The 22,997-nt window shown below is 39.2% G+C and overlaps 2 protein-coding genes across 2 annotated transcripts; one reads left to right on the forward strand and one right to left on the reverse strand.

The window, feature by feature from the left end:
• Positions 1-8,046: 8,046 nt before the first annotated feature.
• On the reverse strand, positions 8,047-10,891 carry LOC108138310 (conserved oligomeric Golgi complex subunit 8). The gene is made up of 5 exons (XM_017260470.1): positions 10,743-10,891; positions 10,202-10,674; positions 9,933-10,146; positions 9,073-9,254; positions 8,047-9,014 (listed from the first exon to the last, which is right to left on the reverse strand). Exons 1-5 carry the CDS (start codon positions 10,813-10,815, stop codon positions 8,256-8,258), a joined length of 1,701 nt encoding a protein of 566 aa, XP_017115959.1. The 5' UTR covers positions 10,816-10,891; the 3' UTR covers positions 8,047-8,255.
• A 3,325-nt stretch (positions 10,892-14,216) lies between these two features.
• Positions 14,217-22,640, forward strand: LOC108138279 (protein spaetzle 4). Its single transcript, XM_017260437.2, has 3 exons — positions 14,217-14,637; positions 20,259-21,592; positions 22,019-22,640. Exons 1-3 carry the CDS (start codon positions 14,587-14,589, stop codon positions 22,470-22,472), a joined length of 1,839 nt encoding a protein of 612 aa, XP_017115926.1. The 5' UTR covers positions 14,217-14,586; the 3' UTR covers positions 22,473-22,640.
• Positions 22,641-22,997: the final 357 nt, after the last annotated feature.

Genomic DNA, 22,997 nt, shown 5'->3' on the forward strand with positions numbered 1-22,997 from the left:
CAATAAATTATATTGCCTCTGGACCACACGAAAGGATACTAGAACTGGATGACGGATGGTGTGGTGGTGGGGGGTCAAAGGTGGCTTCGTGCAGGGATGTGCCCGGAGTCGCTATCATAACCACAATACAAAGAAATTGGGTGGGCAAACAACAAAAAGGTTGGTATCCGTAAGATACTCGACTGCGGACAGGTGAATCAGGTCATCGGGGGAGCCCGAGGATGGGACCCCGAGCCAATGGCATTCTGAAGCGTCAGCGTCTCCAGCTGCCCGCTCGATGGTTATTGGTTCGCGTTGCAGTAATATAATATACACACACACACACACACCGACACACACACACCGACACACACACACCGACTCACACTCACTCAGATATGTGAAATAAAAATTGTGAAATGAAAGGAAATAGCGGAAAAAGCTGAGAAAAAACTGAGAAGAAAGCCATAGCAAACTATTGGAAACGAGGGGTCAGAGAGGGCAGATTTGAGCTCAACTTTGTTGCAACGCGACATTTTTGCACCCGAGGTTAAAAGGGTGGGGCTGGGGGTGGCGCTGAGGGTGGCTCGGTATGGGTGGGTGCAGTGGGTGGCCGCCATTGTCATAATGACGCGCATTCCTGGGCACTTCTCTCTGGATTGCAGGATCCCTTTCTGCCCGTCCGGCATTCGCTAATTAAGTCATGGAAAGTCCTGTTTTCCGAAAGGCACACAGAAAATTAATTTCTTGGTTAAATCACCCATAAACCAATTGTAATAATTAAACTACACATTGCTCAATAAGATGATTATTAAATTAATATTAATAATTAAATAATAATTAAACTAAAAAGGATACATAATATAATGTAATAATATATAACATAATATATATTATGTAGTATTAAATTAATACTTTAAAATTGTCTGTAGATTATTTTCATGAAACAAAGTAAACTAAAATTGTGCATCTGATAAATTAAGAGTAATAATACCAAAAAGTAACTTACTGAACGTTAAAGATTGATTCAAACTAATTCAAACCACAAAAACTGTTCGAAAGGTCAACTTTTTAGCAACGGTTACAGTAAGTTGATGATGGTAAGTATATTTATAAGTGTATTGTGAATATATTTTATATCTTTATAGTTATTGATTGCAATTAGTTTTCTTATATCAATTTTATAATTTTAATTACAAGTAGTCACAATCTGCAAACACAATATATATATAATATATATATAGACGCTTGAAACCAAAGTTTTTATCTCATCTAAGTGAAACACCTCCCCGCACACCCTGGAGATGTGTGTGTAAATTCCCCAGAAGCTAATCAGGCAAGCCTAACGAAATTTGCTTGGAAAATCCGTCAAAGTCAGAGGCGTTTGGCCCGCGGCAGCCATCGCAGGCCATTAGCCTTAGAAAAGCGCCCACACATGTCAGCCGAAAGTCCTCGAGGCGCACTCTGCACGTTGTCATCGCTATCGGAGTATCCACAGGAGTATCAGCATCATCATCATCATTTCAGAAGCCGGGACACGCAAAGAACTTTGATGAGTAACTAGCTATTTTGCAGCCAAATCTGAGAAGATTTTATTTATTTTCTGGTAAAAGAGGTATACTGTATTTGTTGTATAACATATATATTAATAATCAGGATCAATATTTGAGTCGATCCGTCCGACTTTCCGTCTGTCTTTATGTCCATGTTACATGCAGATTCTAGCAGCTCAATTTTATTGGAAAATGTGGAAACGAACACTCCACCGCCTCCTATCGCGAGCATTATGTAAGGGTTATACAAGTATGTTTATTTAGCCAATAACTATCGACTAATACAAAAAACTTCCAAATCGACTTGTTATTATTTTGATTATTTTCATTATTTATTTTTAATTCAATCAGTTAGAAACACAGTTTTTTTTTTAAATAAATTGTATCTATTTTAGTCCTATTTAGGCTGTACAATTTTTTGGATTTATCTCGTTAATAAAAAGATTTCTTGACATATATTTATTTATTAAATATTCAAATATTTTTTAGGGCAAACTGGTATTACTTTTCTTCCATATTATACTCTTTTCTAAGGACAACTTGTTTTTAAAAATCATTGTTTTCTTTTAGCTATATCCCACCACATTACATTGTTGGCAACACTAAGAGCATAAGAAACAAGAAATCTGATACTGGCCCCCAAAAACGCGTCAAACTTTGGCAGCCGCTGGCTCACTGAAGGGGTGTGGATTTCTAAAAAATGTGTTACATGTTTATTTGAAAAATCGCTAAAGGATAACTAAAGGATTCCCCTAAGGGTATTTCGCAAGCTCGAGTGATTTGTTTGCGAAATTTACATACACGCCCCTTACCCGAGAAATCCCAGGGTATTTTCCAACTCGTTGAGCAGTTCCCCGCCTTCTTTTTTTTTTTTTTTTGGCTTTCTTCACCGGCATATCCCACTCAATACGCTGCGGCAATAATTTTGCATAACGAATAAGTTGAATAAGTAAAAGTATCCAAATTGAATCAGTGCTGCTGAATGGAATCCCAGCCCAGGGAGTGGAGCCAACTCAGGTGGCGGTGTTAAGTGGCAAATTCAATTTCGCTGCCAGTTTACAGCTTCGAGTTGACATTTATGAGACGCCATTTTTGTGGCCGTTTTCAGATGTGGTGTGCATTATATCCCTTATCGATTTCCAACTATTTTCAGGGGGGCGGAGAACGAAGAGCAATCCCCAAATGGCAGCAGCATCATTAACTAACCTGCCCCGGAGTCGGTAAATAATGTAATTTATGAATTACAATTAAAAATGCGCCAAGGGCAGAGGACACATGTGTCCGCCCTTTTGGGTTGCTTACCCTCGGTTATCGTTGTCTGGCAATTTTTGTGCTTTGCTCATCAGTCCTGATCCTGCTTCCACTGCCCCGCCCCCTTTGCCACTCCCTGCGACTGTAATAAAACTCCCCATTTGGTCATTTGGCAATTATCCCGATAAATTAGCAGCCGGACAATGGCACAGCAGCGTCGCGTCGCCATTCAACCACCCACAATTCACAATCCACAAACCCACTGACCCTCAACTTCCTCCTTCACTTTTGGAAAATAGACAAGGGCTGACACAATTGGTAAATGGAGACTTTGAATTTTAGCGATTTCAATTGTCTAGGCGATTTTCTGTGGCCTAACCTCGCGATTCAAACGGATTAAAACAGTATGTAGGTTAACATTGATCGGATCAGCTTACACGCTTCAATGGTATTCATCATCTCTTAAAATTCAATCAAGCATTCTGTCTTACTTAATTGAAAAAAAAGGACAATAAACTTAAAATTTCCCACTATGTTTAAAAACAAATTAAATAATTAAGGGACTAAAATTGTATTTCACTGATACAGTTCTTAAGGTTAGGCTCAGTCAGATAAGATGTACATTTTTATACCCTTGCAGAGGGTATTATAATTTCAGTCAGAAGTTTGCAATATTCTTGATCAGCATCACTAGTAGAGTCGATCTAGCCATGTCCGTCTGTCCGTCCGTCTGTCCGTCTGTCCGTCCGTCTGTCCGTCTGTCCGTCTGTCCGTCCGTTTATATGCAAACTAGTCTCTCAGTTTTAAAGCTATCTACATGAAACTTTCCCAAAAGTTGTCTTTCTATTGCAGGTAGTATATAAGTCGGAACGAGCCGGATCGGACGACTATAGCATATAGCTCCCATAGGAACAATCGGAAAAATAAATGAAAAAAAATTATAACTTTGCTGTTTTTTAATTTTTTGTTTAGTTCTTCGACATATAGCAATGGTTAAATAATTCAGAATTATGGTTTAAATTTCATCAAAATCGGACGACTATAGCATATAGCTCCCATAGGAACAATCGGAAAAATAATTGAAAAAAATTATAACTTTGCTGTTTTTTAATTTTTTGTTTTGTTCTTCGACATACAGCAATGGTTAAATATTTCAGAATTATGGTTAAAATTTCATCAAAATCGGAAGACTATAGCATATAGCTCCCACAGGAGCAATCGGAAAAATAATTGAAAAAAATTATAACTTTGCTGTTTTTTAATTTTTTGTTTAGTTCTTCGACATATAGCAATGGTTAAATATTTCAGAATTATGGTTAAAATTTCATCAAAATCGGACGACTATAGCATATAGCTCCCATAGGAACAATCGGAAAAATAATTGAAAAAAATTATAACTTTGCTGTTTTTTAATTTTTTTTTAGTTCTTCAACATATAGCAATGGTTAAATATTTCAGAATTATGGTTTAAATACGCAAGTAAATCATAATTTTAATGTTTTCAAAAATATTTAATTCTTGCGATAGCTGCAAGGGTATATGAACTTCGGCTTGCCGAAGTTTGCTTTCTTTCTTGTTATTAACAAGTACACGACACTAAATCAAAATAATTGAAAAATCGTAATTTAATATAAAATATAAATTAGGAAAATGATCGATGAAATCAATGTCTTCTTATATTTTTAACTGGTGTTAATCGTAAATTAATAAAGTTAATGTTGAATTCTTCAGAAGTTCAGGAGCCAAAACTATGTGAAGAACTAGACTTCATTTTTATTCTACTTCTTCTTTATTTTTTTAAAAATAATTTCCAATTCAACATCAGACATTAATCAATAAAATCATAATGATTTCCTTATTTATTTATTTTATATAACTAAATGGCTTATAAGTTGGGTTTAATATCTTTAACAACATTACCTGTAAGCTTGTTCTAAATCTACAGATTTGCAGGCATTGCTTCAAACTTAATTAAGTACTTACTACTAAAAATATTTTTAAATTCAAAAAAAAAACATAGTAATATTTAAAGTTTTTAATGCATTAAGGTCTTTGTAAATTTTATTTTGGTGGCCATAGACGCCCCCATAGCTCCTCCCAAAAGATACTTTTATTTTGGCCCCATGTCCGTTTTTTGTTGGTAACATTTCTCAGGTGTGGAAAATCGGCTTTACAGGTTAACAAAATCAACTTGGTAACGAATTAAAACGAACCGAAAAGCGAGCGGCCAGCAAAAACAGACACAAATGCAAACAGCCAGTGGGGAATGGGCAGACTATGGGCTTTGCAAAAATGCAAAATAAACGAGGTACTGGCTGGCAAAAACGAAGGCAGCGAGCGTGCAAAAAGGCCTCACAAACTCAATCAATCAACGGACGGGATGGGGACGAAACAGTATAAAGCGCGTATACGCAGTGTTGTCCATGCCAAAGTAACAAATGAACACACACAAACACACCAGCATATGCAGCGCAAACACACACACACACACAGAGAGAGACACACACAGACTCAGGTTGTTAGCCGCTTGTTTCGCACTGCTTGCCAAATACCACAAAATCTATTTCGATTCGCAATCAAAATCCCAAATTCCATTTGTACTATGACGAGTGCGGACTTTTGACTACGGCCGTACCGACTACGGCCGTACTGACTACGGACTACGGACTACGGACTTTTTGTGCGTGTGTGGAGTGCGGAGTAGGCCGGAGCGACTGCGATTGGGAAATCGTGGCCAACTTGTGCTTGAGTGCTTTCGTTTGTATTTAGTGGTGGACTTAAAAATACACAGGCCCCCAGACCAGATCCAGATGCAACTCTACCCTCCCCTCCTCTCCCCTCAGTTTATCCCGCCCTCTGGCACAAACTGCTCCCCGAAAAGCGGGACTCCCACAAAGGCCGTGGCCACAAACGCATCCGGCGCTGACGTTGAACGATGAGTCGCCGCTGAATGCCGGACACTCCATGCCCATGTCCATGTGCCTATTCCTATTCCAATGCCCTCGACACTCGACAAAAATTCCATAATAATAACATTGAATTAAATTGTGGTAAGTATTATAAACGCATTTTAACTTAAATAGTACTTACTTCTTGGCAAACTATTCTGTGTGAGAGTCAATGCAACAATAATAGGAAAACTGTCTTAGTCACATTTTTCGAAGTTTACTTTTTAAATTTAACTAAAAATGAATTAAAAAGTATGCCTGTAAAAAAACATTTACCATCACTTTGTTTAATTTTGCAGAAATACATGTTACCTAACAATCATATACTAAACTGTAGTAGGAAGGTCTGATGTTAAAACAAAAAAGGGTAAAACAATAAAACTATTAAGTACGAACACTTTTAAAATTCATATCTAAAGAATTTTTAAATGTTTTTAATAATATTTTTTTTTATTTATGGATAACCGCGAAAAAAAACGTAAAATGTTTTACGTTTGAAATTAGAAATTGTGGTTTTCCCTTTGTCTTCAATAGTTCATAAGCTTTTATAATTTATAATTATAATTGATTTCCAATTATAAGAATTTCTGCGATCTTAAAGATAGTTATGACTTCTTTTAAAGTAAAACTATTTGCCAACTGTTGTTTTCTTTTTAAGCCAAATTGTAAACCATTCCTCAAATTTTATATTTTTAATATTCCAGTATTTCTTTTAAATGTGTTAAATATTGTTTTGAGCCATTGTGAGCATCGCAATAAATATAGATCTGTATTTGTAGCGTTTATATAATATTAAATGAAATGACTTCTGTGTAAAGTAAAGCCTAAATTTTTAGAATCTTGTAACTATGTAATATTATACGAGTAAATCCTAATAAATGGTGAATTTTAAACTGTCTTCTCTTCGACTCCTCGCAGTGCATTCGTTTGTGATCCGTCCCTCTTGCGTCAGTTGTCCATTCGGCTGCCATGTTTTCCAATTTTCGGCGCTCTGCGCTGCATTCAGATTCGTTCTGCAAAAACGGCAACAACAGTAACAAACGGCGAGGGAAAATCGTCGCTCGCTTTTCCCGAAATTTAGTCATTGTTCGCAAAAATTGCTTATAAACGCGGCCCTCCTGCCTCCTGTGCACACGCCATTTTCCGGATTTTCCGGACTGCCCCTGGCCGAACGCAATCTGACCTGCCATGTCGACGCTTCAGTTGGCCGAAATTCAGATGGAAGGCAGTTCGTGGAGCTGATTGCAACTCTTTGGCTTTGGATTTGGCTTTGGCGCTGGCTGTTGGACAACCGCAGCGAGCCACTTTTTGATCGTCGGCCGCCTAAGTAAAAATATTATTACACTCTCGCGGATTCCAGTAAAATGGGGACTCCCCAGTGGGTCAGTACACAACCAGGACTAAGTCTCCACCCGCCCTGCCCCCCTCGAAAAACCACTTGCGCCCCATCGCGAGTTTATTCGGCGGGAAATGTTGTAAAATTAACAAAACGATTGAGTGGAAAATCGCTGGGGCTAACACCTCTTACAAAATCTAGCTTGAAATGGATGCCTATGAATTTGGTTTGGGGAATGTTATATTTTACTATATGTAATGTTATATTTTACTATTTTGATAACGATTAATAATTAAAGTATTTTATTTTAAATAAGAAAAAGAAACTATAAGGTAGTCATAATTTGAATTCTCTTTTAAATGATAATAAGTTGTTTTTCTATAAAAAAAAATCATTTTTCTTATTCAAAATAATTTTTTAATATTTAAATAATTAAAAAATTATATTGCAAGGTAGAAACTTTCGAATTCATATGCAAGGGTTTAAAAACAAAAATAAACAATAAAAAAGCATAAACTTGTTCTACTCAATAAAACAAAATATTAAAATAAAATGGGGTTTAAACAAAGGAGCTAACTGCTTTGCCAACCATGGATTTTGCCTTAGTAGTTTCTCTAATCAAAGTTTTAAGCTAACAGATCGTCATTTAAAATAAACATTATTTGTTTGTTAAACATTTTCACGCAAAATAAACATGAACTTCTTACTATTAGACTTGAAAATAAATATTTAATGATATCTGAATTAAACAAAGAAACTAAACTTTCTTAAATAGTTAGTTATGAACAAAGTTACTTAAAACATGGAGCAAATAATCAAGGTTTCTAATGTCCATACGTATGCTTAAAAAAAATTTAGCAAAGTTTTTTGTTCAGGGATCCATGACCAAAAGCTTCCTAAAACTAAACTCAAATCTAATGAAAGAGCTCTTTGTTCCTATAAAGTATAGGTATATTTATATTAAACAACAACAAATGTATTTGTTTTCAATTGCATGTAGAATTCTGATTTAATTAGTTTCTTTCAAAAGAAATATCTTAAAAGATTAACGATTTATAAGTAGTGGAATATAAGCTACACTTATATATATATATGTTTATATATGTTTACTTTGTTTAAAAGTATAATTTATTTACCTCCCTTTGTGGTGTTTGTGTTTCCATGTGTGTGTTTTTTTGTGTGTTTAACTCATCCCTCGGCAGCGACTGGCAGAGCAACGTTTGGCTTCGTTTCCGGCGGCTGCACCAGCGCCTTGATGGGCAGCAGATGCCTCAGGGGCTCCAAAATGCGAGTCTGCTGCAGATAGGTTAGTTGCTGTTGCTCCAGCTGAAGCAGGCTAATCCCTAAGTGGACGGTGAGCGACTGCGGCGGGAAGACGCCGTGGATGCACCGCTGCATATAGGGCACCAGGTCGTAGGCCAGGCACGAACAGAGCCGGACGAATGCCTCCCGTTCGCTGCCTGCGAATGCCTGCTGCTCCTGCCGATAGAAGGCGAGCACTCGCTGGGCAGCCAGCTGCAGGGAGTGCTGCAGACAGCGGGTCACATCGGTGGCCAAGGCCAGCGGAGCACACAGCCGCAACTCATTCAGAGCACCCAGATAGCCATTACACAGAGCGGCCAGCGGATAGAAATCCAACAGGGTTTCCGGTGGCGCAAAAGTCTCCTGCTCGGGATCCACCTGTTTGCGGGCATGCGAATGCATGGCCACCTTGTTGATCAGCGTGAAGCGCTCTAGCTCCCGCTCGAACTGCTCGTTCACCTGCTCCACGCTGCTCTCAAATCGACGCCGGATCACGCCAACGAAAATGGGCGCCATCAGGGCTCGGAAATCGGCGCCCACGCGGCTGAAAGATAGTCCGAAATACATGCACTGGCCCAGCACCGTCTCAACGGAGCCCACTCCCAGCTCAAGATCTTTCTTTAGCGTCTCCAGAAAGTCGTTGATCTGAGGAAGAGTTATAATAATATTAATTCTTTTAGAAGCTGGTCAAGCTGGTCCAAACCTTGTTGTGCAACCAGGCCTGGAAGAGTCGGTCGCCATTACAACTGACGCCCTGCAACGGTCTTAACGGAGTCTGGGTCTTTGAGTTACCCTCCTCCTCGGGAAAAATAGCCCGATACTGGGTGATGATGTTAAACAGATTAATGCGCGTGATCTCGATGGTTTTGGACAGGTGTTGCTGGGCTAAGGTGAGAAAAAAGGAAATAGTTACAAGAGTGCGGTAGTAAAGTTAACAAATATACATTTACACTTTGTAAAACTAATTCTAAGACATTCTTTTTTAATTACTTTAAAAATTCGTTTGTTGTTAATTAATTCAAGTAAGCTCTGCCAAAAATTCGCGGCATAACGACTTCATTCAAGGACACTTAAATTTTAACTTATTAAGACGTGTTCATTTGAAGCATGAACACATTTCACATAAAAGGAAGGAGACTCGAGACCTTATAAAGGCATTATAATAACTAATTCTTATACATATCTAGCTTAGACTTGAATTCGAACTTATTTAGACTTGTTCTTACAAACTTACACTCAAAACGAAGAAGAGTTAATGATTGAAAATGCCTTATAAAGGCATTAAAATAAATAGTGCTTATCCAAATCTAGATTGAAATATGAACAAAGTTCACATAAATCAAGGACCACTTACAAAAGGTGTCCTCATTTGTATATCCTATGATTCAAAAGGTTTATATAAATATAGCTTAGACTTAAATTCTAACTTATTCAGACTCATTCATTAGAAAAATGAACAAAGTTCAGATAAAGAGAGGAGTAGTTACAAATTATTGACTTATTTTTTGATCTAATGACTGAAAACTTATTGAAGGCATTGTTTAAATATAAACTGAGACTAACCATCTGAGGTGGGAATGGCTTCCAGACAGGAGGTGAGCCAGGCATCCCTGGCCTGCAGGAACTTCAGCCGCAGCTCGTTGTCACCGAAGGCCTGCATGCGGCGCAGATAGCCCACGATCTGCAGGCACTTGGGCAGCTGTAGGTCCGTACGCAGTTGGGACACCAGCTGCACCAGCATGGTGTGCCACAGGGCCTCCACCGAGCGCACAATGCTCTGGAAAGGATTTAATATGGATTAAGAGCATAAAAGATCACGAAGGACAACGCACTGTGACCACGGGAATGTGTCCCTGGTGCTGGCCCAGTCGAGTGGCGTAGGCGGCCAGCTCGAGGGCCTCCTCGTAGCGACCCTCGCGGATGCAGCGCTCCATGAGTTGCGGCAGCTCCAGGACCTCCAGCAGCTGGGCATTCTTCTGCAGTGTGATGGAGTTGAGGCGCCGCTGCTCGTTCAGCTCGGCGGAGTCCAGCAGGAAGCGCTCGCACTGTGCACTCAAGTCGGGCAGTTTGCCCACCAGCGTGTCCAGTTGCTGTTCCGAGCGTAGGAACTCACTGAAGATCGAGCGCGAGTTCTCCGCCGTCGTGATGAAGGTCCTGTAGTTCGAGATGGCCAGGTCCTGTGTCTGCTCCAGGATGCTGCGCGCCTCGTCCGCCAGTCGTGTCTGCTCCTTCTTCAGCTGCTCCACCTTGCAAGTGCCCAGTTTGGCCAAATAATTGTCCAGTTCCGGATTGCCACGCAAGTTGTCTAGTCATGGCGAACACAGAAACCCTAAGTTCTTTGACGATGCCAGCCGGTTCACAGGTCAAACTTACCCGGCACTCCGTCGGGAAATATCAGCTTCAGCACCCTCTCATTCTCCATGTCCATTTTGTCCGGAAAATCCATACGAATTTGGTTTAAAACTTCTAAAATCTAGATTCGGAAAGGTTCCAATTTGTTGTCGCCTACGAAAAACATCTGATTTAGCCAGTGTTTAAAAGCGACTTAGCTTAGGCTGCAGCAACGCAAGTGTGAGAATCTTAAGTGTTGAAAAACGCTGGTTAGAGGAATGTAAGAGGCTGGCTGATATGTAACTCAGCTAACGACTTTTCAAAATGATTGCTCAAACATCTCTTCTACAAACTTTCCAGTCTCATTTTTTTTTTAATAAATTAAGAGTTATATTTGTATACATTTCTATTCTCCCCAATTTGGTGGTGCATAAAAAATTCTTGCCAAGGCAAAAGGAAAAGGTGCCGATTTTCTTGTTTAATAACTTTTGAGAACATTCGTCCAGAAAAATAGCAAATTTTATACCAAAAGTTAAGGAATCTCAAGTTAAGTAAAAATCAGTTCTAACAATTATTAAAAATAAGCAAAAAAGTAAAAAAAAAAACATATTAAATAATTTTAATGTTAAACAGAAATACACCAAAATAAAAAAGTATTTTTTTATTAACTTTTGAACGGAGGTTTAGATCCAAGCAAATTTGTTAACTTAAACTTCAGATATAAGAAATCGTAAGAAAAGAAGAATAAATTTTAGATATTTGGCTCTTAATATTTTTAGATAATGGAAGTTTTTCCATGCAACTTCAATCCCAAGAAGCTTATCATTTCGGCACACATACCATTTTCGCGGGATCCCAAGACTCCCGATTAAAGCTTTCAACTGATGTGAACCTGCTTTTCAGACGCAATTATTTATTTATTTTTTTTTTTGGCACTTTCACTTGCTCTGACCCAAATATCGTTGGCAGTGAAATGATTGGATTGCGTTTTCGTAAGAATTAAATTACGAAATGAGCACAAAGGTTCGTATTTATTTAAATAGTGGCACTTCAATAAATATATATATTTTTTTGCTTACAAGTTATAAGCAAAAAAGAAGAAAAACTTCTTAAATTGATATTTTTAACGCTCGTTACACATACAATTGTGAACAAATTTTGCAATCGCCATTATTCGGCAATCGCCAAAAGAAACCTGTTTTTTTGTGTCCAAGAAAGGGAGCGGGAAACGGCAGCGGAAAGTCCATCAGCGACCACCCGCTCCACTGGTGGAACTCCCAAACTCTCGCTCCACCACCCCACCACCCCTCCACCCACCCGGTTACCTGGTGGCGCAATTCTTACTCAATGGGAATCTTCGTGGCCAATAAAAAACGGAGGATGAGGAACTGCAGCAACACAATATTATTCGTGCTGTGTCTTGGGGGCGGGAATGGGGCAGCGGTGGGCGGTGGGCGATAGGCGGTCACGGGGGCGGGCGAGGACATAATAAACACACAACGATAATTAAACTGCGGCTAGCCTGGCACACAGACCGCTTTCAACAGTTCGCTGATGGCAGCGAGGGTCGGTCGAAAACAACTACAAAATATTATGGTAATTAAAACAAAAGTATCTCTAAAATCGAAAATTTCTAACGTTTTTTTTTTGTATCTAGATCTTAAGTGAAAAAATTGTATTATTTCATGGTTTGTTCAATTTTCGATTGAAAAGGTCATTTTAGTGCATATTTAAATGGAAATCTCGATACTATGTAAAATAAAACATGTATAATAAAGACTTTTCATAACGTTAGCTCATTTCTCATTGTTTTAGTTTTTATTCAAATTTTGATAGGAAAAAAAATATTATTCACAAGATAACAAATCAAAAATGCATTTTCCGCTTGTGCTATAATTTTATTTTAATAATAATATTGTAAAAAAAATATCAAATTAGAACTTATTTGTATTTAAATATTTAGGCATGCCAGTTCAGATGCGTTTTTCTCGAAAAACTTCTTAAAACCGGTGAAAATATTGAATATAAGATTTTTTGATTTATAACTAGTTTTAAAAATTAAAAAACACAAGAAAGGTACTCTTAAATAATCTTTAATTTCTCCAAAAATTGATTTTTTCTAACTTTATAAAGTTTTATCAATTAACTTTGAGATAAAGGTGAATGTAACCATGTAACTCTGAAAGGGCAACAAAACAAAAAGCGCACAGTCAACCCTCGCTAAGTGCAGCGCTCCCGCAATCAAGTCCCGAGGATGGGCGCCAAAACAAGCTCCGTTCTCGGCGCTGCGTCTAATCCTCTGCGGCAGCAACAACAACGAAATAACAACAACAACAACAACATTTGCAACACCAGCGGCAGCAAATGAATCAAAACAAAGCCCAAGCAACAACAACAAGAACAACAACACATGCTGGGGTCCACTACTGACCTACTAAGCAGACTTCGCGACGCACTCTTCGCTTTGGCGCTTTGGAGCATTGAAGCATTGGAGCATTGGAGCATTGGAGCACTACGAGATCTGGGGTCTCTTCGGCTCGATCTTCGGGTTCGGCGTTGCGTGTGGCGCTTTTTCTTGTCACAGTGTACGTGTACTCCTCTGCTTTCTGGCTTTTTGTTTTGTATTTTATGTTGTTGGTGCTTTTTTTTTGCTTTTTTTTGCTTTTTTTTTGCTTTTTTTTTGCTTTTTTTGCGCTGTGTCGTTTTTCAGCGTTCGTCGTCGAATAATAAATAAGAAAAAGTTTTCCTGCAAAAGCAAACCAAAAAGCAAAAACAAAAGCAAGCCGAACCGTAAAAATAAAAAGCGTTTTCGCTGGCGCAAAGCTGAGATCCATCGACCACCTCTCTCACTTCGCCACTCTGCCTCTCTGCACTCGAAAAAAATAATGGGACTTAAGTTAAAACCTTTCATTAAATGTTTCACTAAAATGTGAAAAATATATACAAATATATAAATCTTGAACATCACCATAAGTACATTTAATGCTTAATGTGGTGTAAGCTAATAAAACAAGCAAATAAAGTTTTAAAGATTAATGTTTTAATTCAACAAGCTTTAGAAACTAAAAAAAAATTGGTTCACATTTATGAAAGTTCTTTAAAAATTTTGAATAATTATTTTTTTTTATTATTTATTCCTCTTTATTTAACGACATGTATAATTTAAGGGTTATTTATTTAAATATATATTTTAGCTATATTATGCTTAATTGAGGTCTTCCAAAGTATTTGTGTTTCGTATTTTTATTTATTTATTCCTACATAAACCATTGAATTCGAGCATTAGTTACAATAGAAGACAATTTTAAATTAAGATAGCAAGAAATATTTGTAAAGTTTACGATTTTCCTTATTCCAACTTATACCAAACACAAACGAAATAATATTAATACGAATGCTTTCATTTCTCCCAGTGTATTGGGACTGGGGGCGCGGTAGGGGAAGAGAGAGAAAGAGAGAGAGAGGTGGACGTTTTGCCGTGGGACTTGGAGCTCAATCAGCCGCTGGTGGCGGCGCAGTTGCAAACGTGAGTCCGAAGCGTGTGAACGTGATTTCAGCTTCAGCTTTTCGCTGGTTCTCCTCGATCTTCCCGATTTCCTCGATTTCCTCGATTTGGGCGCAGTGGGAAAAGCCCCCCTGCCCCAAGGAAAAAAAAAACAGAAGCGGGACCCCAGAGGTCGCGGAAACTGCATACGATTTGCAGTGTGTGTGGAAATATGGACTTTAACACTAATTTTCATAGCCCTGCGTGTGAGTGTGAGCGTGCGAGTGTGAAATCTGCGTAAAACATTGCCAAATCCTTTGACAGATTTCTATTTGCACCTATTTTGCATTCGACATTTGGCTTTTGCCATCGACGCGAGTGTCAATCGAGTGAAAGTAAACAATGGTGCGCACCCAAATGGATAGGCGATCGCGGATCGCTAAGCTAATAACGGTAAGTGGGCTTTTGCCAAATGACACTGCCTTGCATAACAAAGTGACAAAAATTAAACAATTGCAACAGCAAAGCAAATTTAAATTTGGCTTACGGTGCTTCAGGCCGATGAAGACAACCGAAATAGCGACTTTATCAATAACGAAATCGGTGTTATATAAAAACTAAAGAAGCTGATAAGAGTAAAGCCTGAATAATAAATAAAAGAAGTACCCTTTGGCATAATTTTTTTATAAATACTTCATTAAAAAAACACATTTTTAAAATTGTAATGAAAATAAATTATTTGAATGTATTTTAAAATTGCAGTAGTACTTTTGAGCTTATTCTTTGTTACTCTTCGTAAATTTTAAATAAATTGAGTTCTTATTTTTTTTTTATATTATATTATGCAGAATTACATTAACAACTTCCTTGGGAATGAAGATATAGTAGTGTTGAATTTTATTTTAATTTGATTGAAAAATGTTACTTTTTGCAATAAATGTAAAAATATAAATATTACAATCACTTTAAGACTTTCTTGGTTTTAGTTGTAAAAATAAATAAATTACTTTATACAAGCATTTCAGACTGAATTGGCATTCAATTGCATGGCACAATTCTAGCCACAATAAACTCATCAACCAATATTGTTGTCCCCTCGGGTCACAAGCCATTGATGAAAATGAAATCGCAATTAAAAGATGGTCACACGTTCCCGTCATTTTTCAAAAATGTGTTGAAATCGATAAACGATAGGGCTAAGCGTTTTATGCATATTAACAACTTCAACTTTGTTTTCTTTTAACGCATGACTACGCAATCATAAAAGCATAACCAACAACGAAAAATGCTCAAAGTTTCCGCTGTGTTTGCTGTTGTGGTTGGCATTGCCGGTCCCAAACAGAGGAAGAAAACAAAAAAAAAAAAAAAGTGAGAGAGAAGCGGAATAAAATAAAAAGTTTCACTTTCTTCGAGAGCAATGCGGCTGGCTGGAATCGACTCGTTGGATTTGGCCCAAGCCCAGGCCCAAAACTAAAACTAAAAGCTAAAAAAACTAAAGCCAAATCGAACCAAACCGAAAGCGAAACGGCGGCCCAAAAAATATCGTTTTGCCAAATTTGGGCGGCGAAGTTGGCGGCCTTTTCCGGCGGCATCCGATCAGTGAAATTTTGCGATTAATTAACCATTTCGCCATGAATATGCATTGCTCAGCCAGTGTGGGAAGGGAAATGAAGAGCTTGCAAGTCAAGTTTGTTGCCTCAGTCTTTTGTTGGGACCGGGCCTGCAAACCCCGGTCAGGTTTGTCGCCTCAGTCTTTTGTTTTGGTGGGGAAAATTTCACCACTCGCCAGCTGGTCGCCTGGTCGCAATTAGCAGAAACAACAGCGGCATAGCCAAATTTGGTTAAGTGTAACATCAACTTCATTTCCAGAGCCAATTGAATTTATAAATAATTCATTCTAGCCGCCACTTGCCAAGAGAGTTGCAGATGGACGGCGGCAACATTGTATTTGGGAAATGAAGACATAGACTGGAACGTCTCCTCATGCTACCACCTCCCCCTCACCCTCCCCCGCCTCCCCCCGTTCGACTGGGTTTTCGTAGAAAGTCGCTGACACATTAAAGTGTTGCAATACGTTTCTCTGGCGACAGCTCGGCATCGTCTGCGATTGACAAATGTCTTCCTCGATGCGAGTTGACTTAATGCCCATTTGCACTGCACCGCAGCATCGGCACTGCACCGCCGCATCTATTGCTGCCGAGTTGGGGCTACAAGAGGCGGCTAAAGGTAGCCAAACCAATACTAACTGAAAATACTCTGAAAAAATCAGTTCAATATTTAAAATTGGGTTTTACTTTAGGTTAAGTGGCCCTAAAGGCTAGGAAAATACAGGTTCAATTCCAGTTCAATGAAATTTGTTCACCTTTATCAATATCCAACGATAAGAAACTCTCAAAACTACCATAACTTATTTTTCTAGTTAATCTAAATAACCTATAATTATTAATTTATAAAATGACTATGTGAATGTTTTTGCATAATCTAAAAGTACTTGGCACTAGGATTAAATCTTAAATTTTTTTAATAAGGTTTTATAAAATCATCTTAGAATTAAAAACTATTTCACTTCCGAATCAACTTTACTATAATTTTGTATGTAACTGCATTTTGTTCACTTGTGCAAAAAATAATAGTTATTAGAATAATTAAATAAAAAAGGCTGGCTTGAAAATAGCCATTCTGCCACCACTGTCTGTAGCAGTTGCAAGCTCTCACGGCTGATTGGACATATTGATTTGTTTCGCCGACTTGGGACGCTGACAGCAGCATTTGCTCCAATTTCCCCGTGGCTCCTTCGCTTCCAAGAAATATGACAATGTTAATGAATGAGATTCGGCTTAATTGTCTCGCTGCACATGACAATCGACACTAATGCCAGGCCGCCTTATATATTTTTTTGCCGAACAAAGCGAAAGTAATTCTGCTTTCCATTTCAGGCGTCGTCTTCTCTTGCGGTCTGACCTGATTTGATTTTCAACACAAATTAGTTCGCAGAGAGCCATTTGTTTCGAACCCAAGTTGCGGTCTCATCCTCGCATTTCAGACCTCAGATCACTTTCTTCTCGCAATTGCCATGGTCTTGGTGCCGTGAAGCACTTGATTGAGGTACCTTTTCAAATCGGAGAAATGGGAATTAATGCTAGAAGGAATTCCACCTTGTCATTGATATTTAAATATGATTACAGAACATGATGTACGAGATTATGTGCCAGAAACTCTCTAAGTTGCTTAAAAAGATTAGCATTAAATTAACACCACGAAAGTCTCAAAAAAAAACTTTTGTAGTTTAAATGAAATGAAACTAAACTATAACTCAATATTGAATTAATACATATTTTAATACTGTCTGCAGTTTGTTTTCAAGGTACTCTTATTAAAACTAAACTTTAAGTTCCCTTTTGTGTGTTTGCTTGTATTACAAAAATTTAAAGGTTTTTTTAAACTATAATTATATTTTTTATTGAGATTTAACTGTTATCTAGGCAGTATTAACCCAAAAAATTTCCTTGAAAATATTACGAAATAGCTTAGGCGTTGACCTTGCCTGCTTATGCTAATCGGTCTGGAATTTTCCTAAAAGCCACACAAATGAGAGATGGCCAAACAGATCAATGATCAATATTACCTAACCGCATGGCCAGTCGTGTTGAGCTCACATTTTGGACACACATCCGCCAAGGGAGCCGATCACTTTCTTTTCTCATCGTGAATCACCAGCGATCGATATGTGTGCGCCACATGTGATTGTGATTGTGATTGGTAGATAACTGAACACCGAATACCATACACCGAGTGCATATCAGTTTTTGGCCAACCGGTTCTGCGAAGAAAGAGCCAAGAGGCAAGAGTCAAAAGAGACCCTATTAGGACTCGGCCTACCCATCAACAATTGTGCAACCGAAAAGGAAAGTTGAAAGGGCCCCTCGGGTGGCGAGGGGGGCGAGGGTAGCGGGAAATGCCAACGCTTTTCCAGCTCGCCGCAATTTACTTTTACTTGGGTAACCCATTTCGCTTTTGATTGCTCTTTGCATTTCACTTTGCCGGCTGCCAGTGATCGGTGATCGGTGGTTGTTGGTCGTTGGTCGGTGGTCGGTGGCCAGTTGCAAGTTGTGTCCGCCGCCAGTGAGTTGCCGGTTGCCGGTGAGCCACTCGGGTGGTGGTGCGGGGCGACCAGGGTGGTGTGGCTCTGTCGGCGGCTAGTCTGGTGTGCTGGTATCCATGCACTGGGAGAAAAAGCAAGCTTTATTCAAAGATTTAAATAGAACAACATTTTATTTATACGAATATATTTTTTTGAATGCTACAAATTGTTGGTGACTTTTTATTTCTGTATCTTACTTTTAAGAATTAATAAATTACTATTAATTACTAAGAACCAATTAGAATTTTTATTTATAGATATTTTGCTTAAAAAAGCTTACATTGTGTAATAAAGGAATAAACATTTTTGCATACAATTTGAACGGAATTAAACATGAAAGTGAGTGAGTTTTTGAAGTAGTAATAGTTAAAATTAAAAGTAACATTTAAAGTTCCAAATAGCAGTGCTATAAATAAGACATTTGAACTAGTTTCTTAATTAAATAATCAACAAATAATATTTGTAGTCCTTTTTGTGATTTACCAAAAACTGGGCTAAAATCTACTTGACCCAAATAATTTGTTTATATTCACTGAGGTGCATTCATTTCAAATAGTTATGTAGTATAACTGGGAAAAAATTTAAAATATGATTCTTAACTATTCAAATAATTGACTTTTTAGTTTGAAAGCTAAACAAAGATTGCATGAAAATATTGAATTAAAATAAGTTTATAAAATCCAAAATAAACTATTAAATTATACACAAAACAAACCTTTCGTGATTACAACATCTATAGAATTCAAATTAGAAAAGTTTTACTGTCATTATTTAAATTCAATTTTTTCAAGTAGAAATCACAAATACCATTGTCTCAGTGTAATGATGGTTGCAATCGCGGCCATTCTCTCTGGCGTTGCAGTCTGGAGGTGGCATGCAAATGCACATCGATCATCTTTATGACTTGTGATTGTCCAGTTGGCTTTGCGTGAAAGTAAAATTTGGTTTTCTACCGGCTGCATCGAAGTCTCTGGCCATTCGTTTTGGCCGAGTGAGAGCAGCCCGGCCTTTTCAGTACTCCCAGGTGCATTGAGCCCACTTGACTCCACTTGCCTGCCACAAAAAATGAAGTTTTTGTGGTCACGCCATTTGCTTATCAGCCAGCGACTGTCGTTTCAATTAAGATTTCCTCTGCTCAGCTGGAGCTGCTCAGTATTTCCATTAGTTGGTGGGGGGGTCATTTGCCCAATCGTCAATCCAGCTGGAAAGAAAAGCCTTTCCAACAGCAGGAAAGGGCGGAAAATCAAATTCACACACAAGAAATAAATTATGAATTCACCGAAAACTAAAACGCAGAATATATTTTCATACATGAAGGAAGTGAAATCAAAGTTACGCTTATTAAAATACATAAATCCAATAAATTAATATGCAATTAAAAAATCAAATTTAAACTTCTTATTCATTTTCTATTGTTCAACTATTTTTAAATAGGGGATACATATTTTATACGTGTTGGGGCTATATTATTTAGTTTTGAATTAATACTTTAACTGTAATAATTAATTTTCAAGGCATACTTATTAAAACTAAACTTTCGGTTTTTATGGGTGTAGTAATAGCTACTAACAAAGGTAATTTAAAATTTAAATAAATTGTTAGGCATACGCCGACTTTTGCATTTAAAACTCTGTGTTAGTTGTTTTTTTTTTGTGAGTTGCAGTTGCGGCATAAAAAATACGCAACAAGTTGTACAATATATTAGAACTTATTTATGAGTTAAGGAGAATAATAATATATAATGAAAAAAAATATATCAGCAAATAGTTAAGAACATACTATTAGGCTATGTTGTAGAATTTTTCCTTGATTTAGTGTACTAAAATTCCTCAAAGAAGGGTTTTAATTGTTATTATTTGTATTGTTTACTTAAAAAAAAATAAAAATATTTTTGGAAAGATAATAATGCTTACATTAAATTTGATTCTTGCAGACCGAGGTCACCAGTGGTGCGCTGCTGATTTTGGCGGTGGCTCTGCCACTGGCCTCCGCCGGATTCGGCTTCGATTCGGCCAACTCGTGCAGTCCCAATGGCAAGCTGTCGCGACGTGGTCGTGCCCAGATGTTGGCTGCGATCCCCTGCGATCTGGGCCAGCAGGCCTTCTGCCATTTGCCCGGATCGGCGTATCCGTGGCACGCCGTCCGGCGGTTCGTGCACGAGAACCAGGGCCTGATGAAGCGCATGTACGGCGATGTGCGGCACATCTCCATTCTGCGGGACGAGATCCAGAACAACGAGGTCGATGCGGACGACATTGAGCTGGCGGCGGAGCGGTACACCAAGGATGCTGGCCGTCGGAGTGCCAAGTACCTGATGAACGGCAGGGATCGCGATCGCGAACGGGATCGCGATGATTTTGGTAGCTTTAAGAGCAATGATGTCCTCATGGAGCCACACTTTCGACCGGTTTCCACGAGCACAACGAGTACGACAAAGGCGACGATAACGACAGCTACTCCCACGGCAAGTAGTAGCACTACGGAGCAAACTCCCGATAAAGTTACCACCACAACCACCAATTCAAGTGGTAGTACAAGTACACCCACTGCCGCTGATCCACCTTCGCCCGAACAACCTGAAGTTGAGGCGGACATTGTGGAGATCCAACCCAGTCCGGAGTCGAATAGCGTCTACGAAGTGGTGCCCTCTTCGCCTCCATCAATGAACTCCACTGCAAAGCCACCTTCGCCACCTGCAGCTGGTGAAAATATCCAGATTATTGACTCACCACAGCTGGGTTTGCGTAACCTCAGCATGGAGACCAAGCCATCCCAGGAAGCACCCATTGCACCCACCACTTTAAGGCCCTCTTCTCTGCCCAAGAGCTCGTCTGCCTCGGCCAGCAGGAGAAGGAAACCCTTGGAGACAACCACCACAACGCCAACGCCAACTCCGAAGACCTCCAGCAGCGTGACCACTCCAATCACAACCACAACCACAACTACACCCACCGTGCTGATCCGCCGGAATGTAACCAAGTACTCACCCGCATCCGTGACCACGCCCGTGAGCTTCGCCTCGCTCTTCTCCGGCACCTCCAGTGGGCTCTTCAGTCCGGAGAAGCTGCGCAGGCCCTTGACCACCAGCAGTACCAGTGCTCCAGTTTCAGCTCCAGTTCCAGTTCCTGTTCCTGCTTTGGTGGCGGGAGGAGCCGCAGTGGGAGCCACCGGAAGTGCCACCAAGTCGGGACTTCTGAGGGAGGGACAACTGTTCCAGGATGCCATGAAGCAGGAGCCCGTGGCGGTGGCCAACAACCTGCGGGGAGTGTAAGTTTGCAGTCAATTAAATTAGCACATAATTAGACTAGTTAATTTTAAAGTGAAAGGTTAAAGATTTAACAAGCAGATTCTAATTATTTTTAAAATTTAACCACGAGAAACTCTACCAAGTCTATCTAAGACATTGTACAGCCCAGTTTTTGGGGGGTATATGTTTTTTCGATCAATCTCTATTGACACACGAACTATTTTTCAAATCGAACCCTTATTTAAGAAATGTTTGAAGAAATTAGTTTAACCTTTGACCTCACTGAGAGTGTTGACTCTGCAGTTCGGCAGATGGCGCCACCTAAGCTAAGATTGTTGATCTGCGGGCAAGTTTATTGTGAAAATGATTACTTAAGTTACGGGTGTTAAATATGTATATACTTGTAAACTTATTTAACGAAAACTCACCAATGTTTCCTCCTCCAGAAATGCCTGTCCCGTCAAGGATGAAGTGGTGGCCCCCTTTTGGGCGAACAACACCCGTGGCGAGGTCCTGGCCCTGCTCAATCTGTATCCCTTCGAGCAGTACGTCCACTGGGAGAAGTGCACGCACGAGTTCAAGCAGATGTTCTGCCGCGATGGATGCCGCTGTGAGCAGCAGTACCGCCTGCATCGGCTGCTGGCCTACGATCCGCACAACGAGTGCCGCGGCATCTTCTCCGACTGGTTCCGCTTCCCGTCCAGCTGCATCTGCAAGTGCTACAACATCCCCATGGAGTTTCGGGCCACCTCGCGCAGTCCGCGCTCCGACAGCCGCTTCGATGGCCCCAACTCTGATCCCATCGAGGCGGCGGAGGCGGAGGTCCAGCGGGCCATCTACGAACATGCCACGGACGAGTGGTACCGCCCACGCGATGAGTTCGACTTCCTGGAGGGGTAATCTTTATCTCCAACTCTATTCCTCCTATGATCAATTGTACAGTAGCCTTAGATTTCAAGAGTAATAAGTTAAGCATTCTATCTTCTAACTCTAGTTTATACCCCAATTTAATACCCTAATTTACTTTAAGATGCGGCATTATGTTAATGTAAATATAGGCCAACATAATGCCCGATTTAGGCGACAACTTGCAGAGCGAATGTACCTTGAAATACTTGCGAACGGTTCGCGGCCATTGAGCTGCGTACGATGGTATTCACTAGTTATTAACAATATTTATTTATTTATTCAAATCTTAGCTTTAAGTGTAACCATAAAAGTGGCCATAACATTAAACCCAAATCTTTTCATATATGGATATATCAGAAACCAGATTAATGCGAAGGCGTTTTTCGAAAAATATTTATTGCAAAAATGTATGCGACCATAGTCTGTATATTTAGAATGCTTACGTATGTATAAAATAGATTTTATTGTATTTAATACGTTGATATATAACCTTTTTACTCTTTAGTGCACACAAAA

This window comes from Drosophila elegans, unplaced genomic scaffold, assembly GCF_018152505.1.
Source record: "Drosophila elegans isolate 14027-0461.03 unplaced genomic scaffold, ASM1815250v1 contig_814, whole genome shotgun sequence".
Lineage (NCBI taxonomy): Eukaryota > Metazoa > Arthropoda > Insecta > Diptera > Drosophilidae > Drosophila > Drosophila elegans.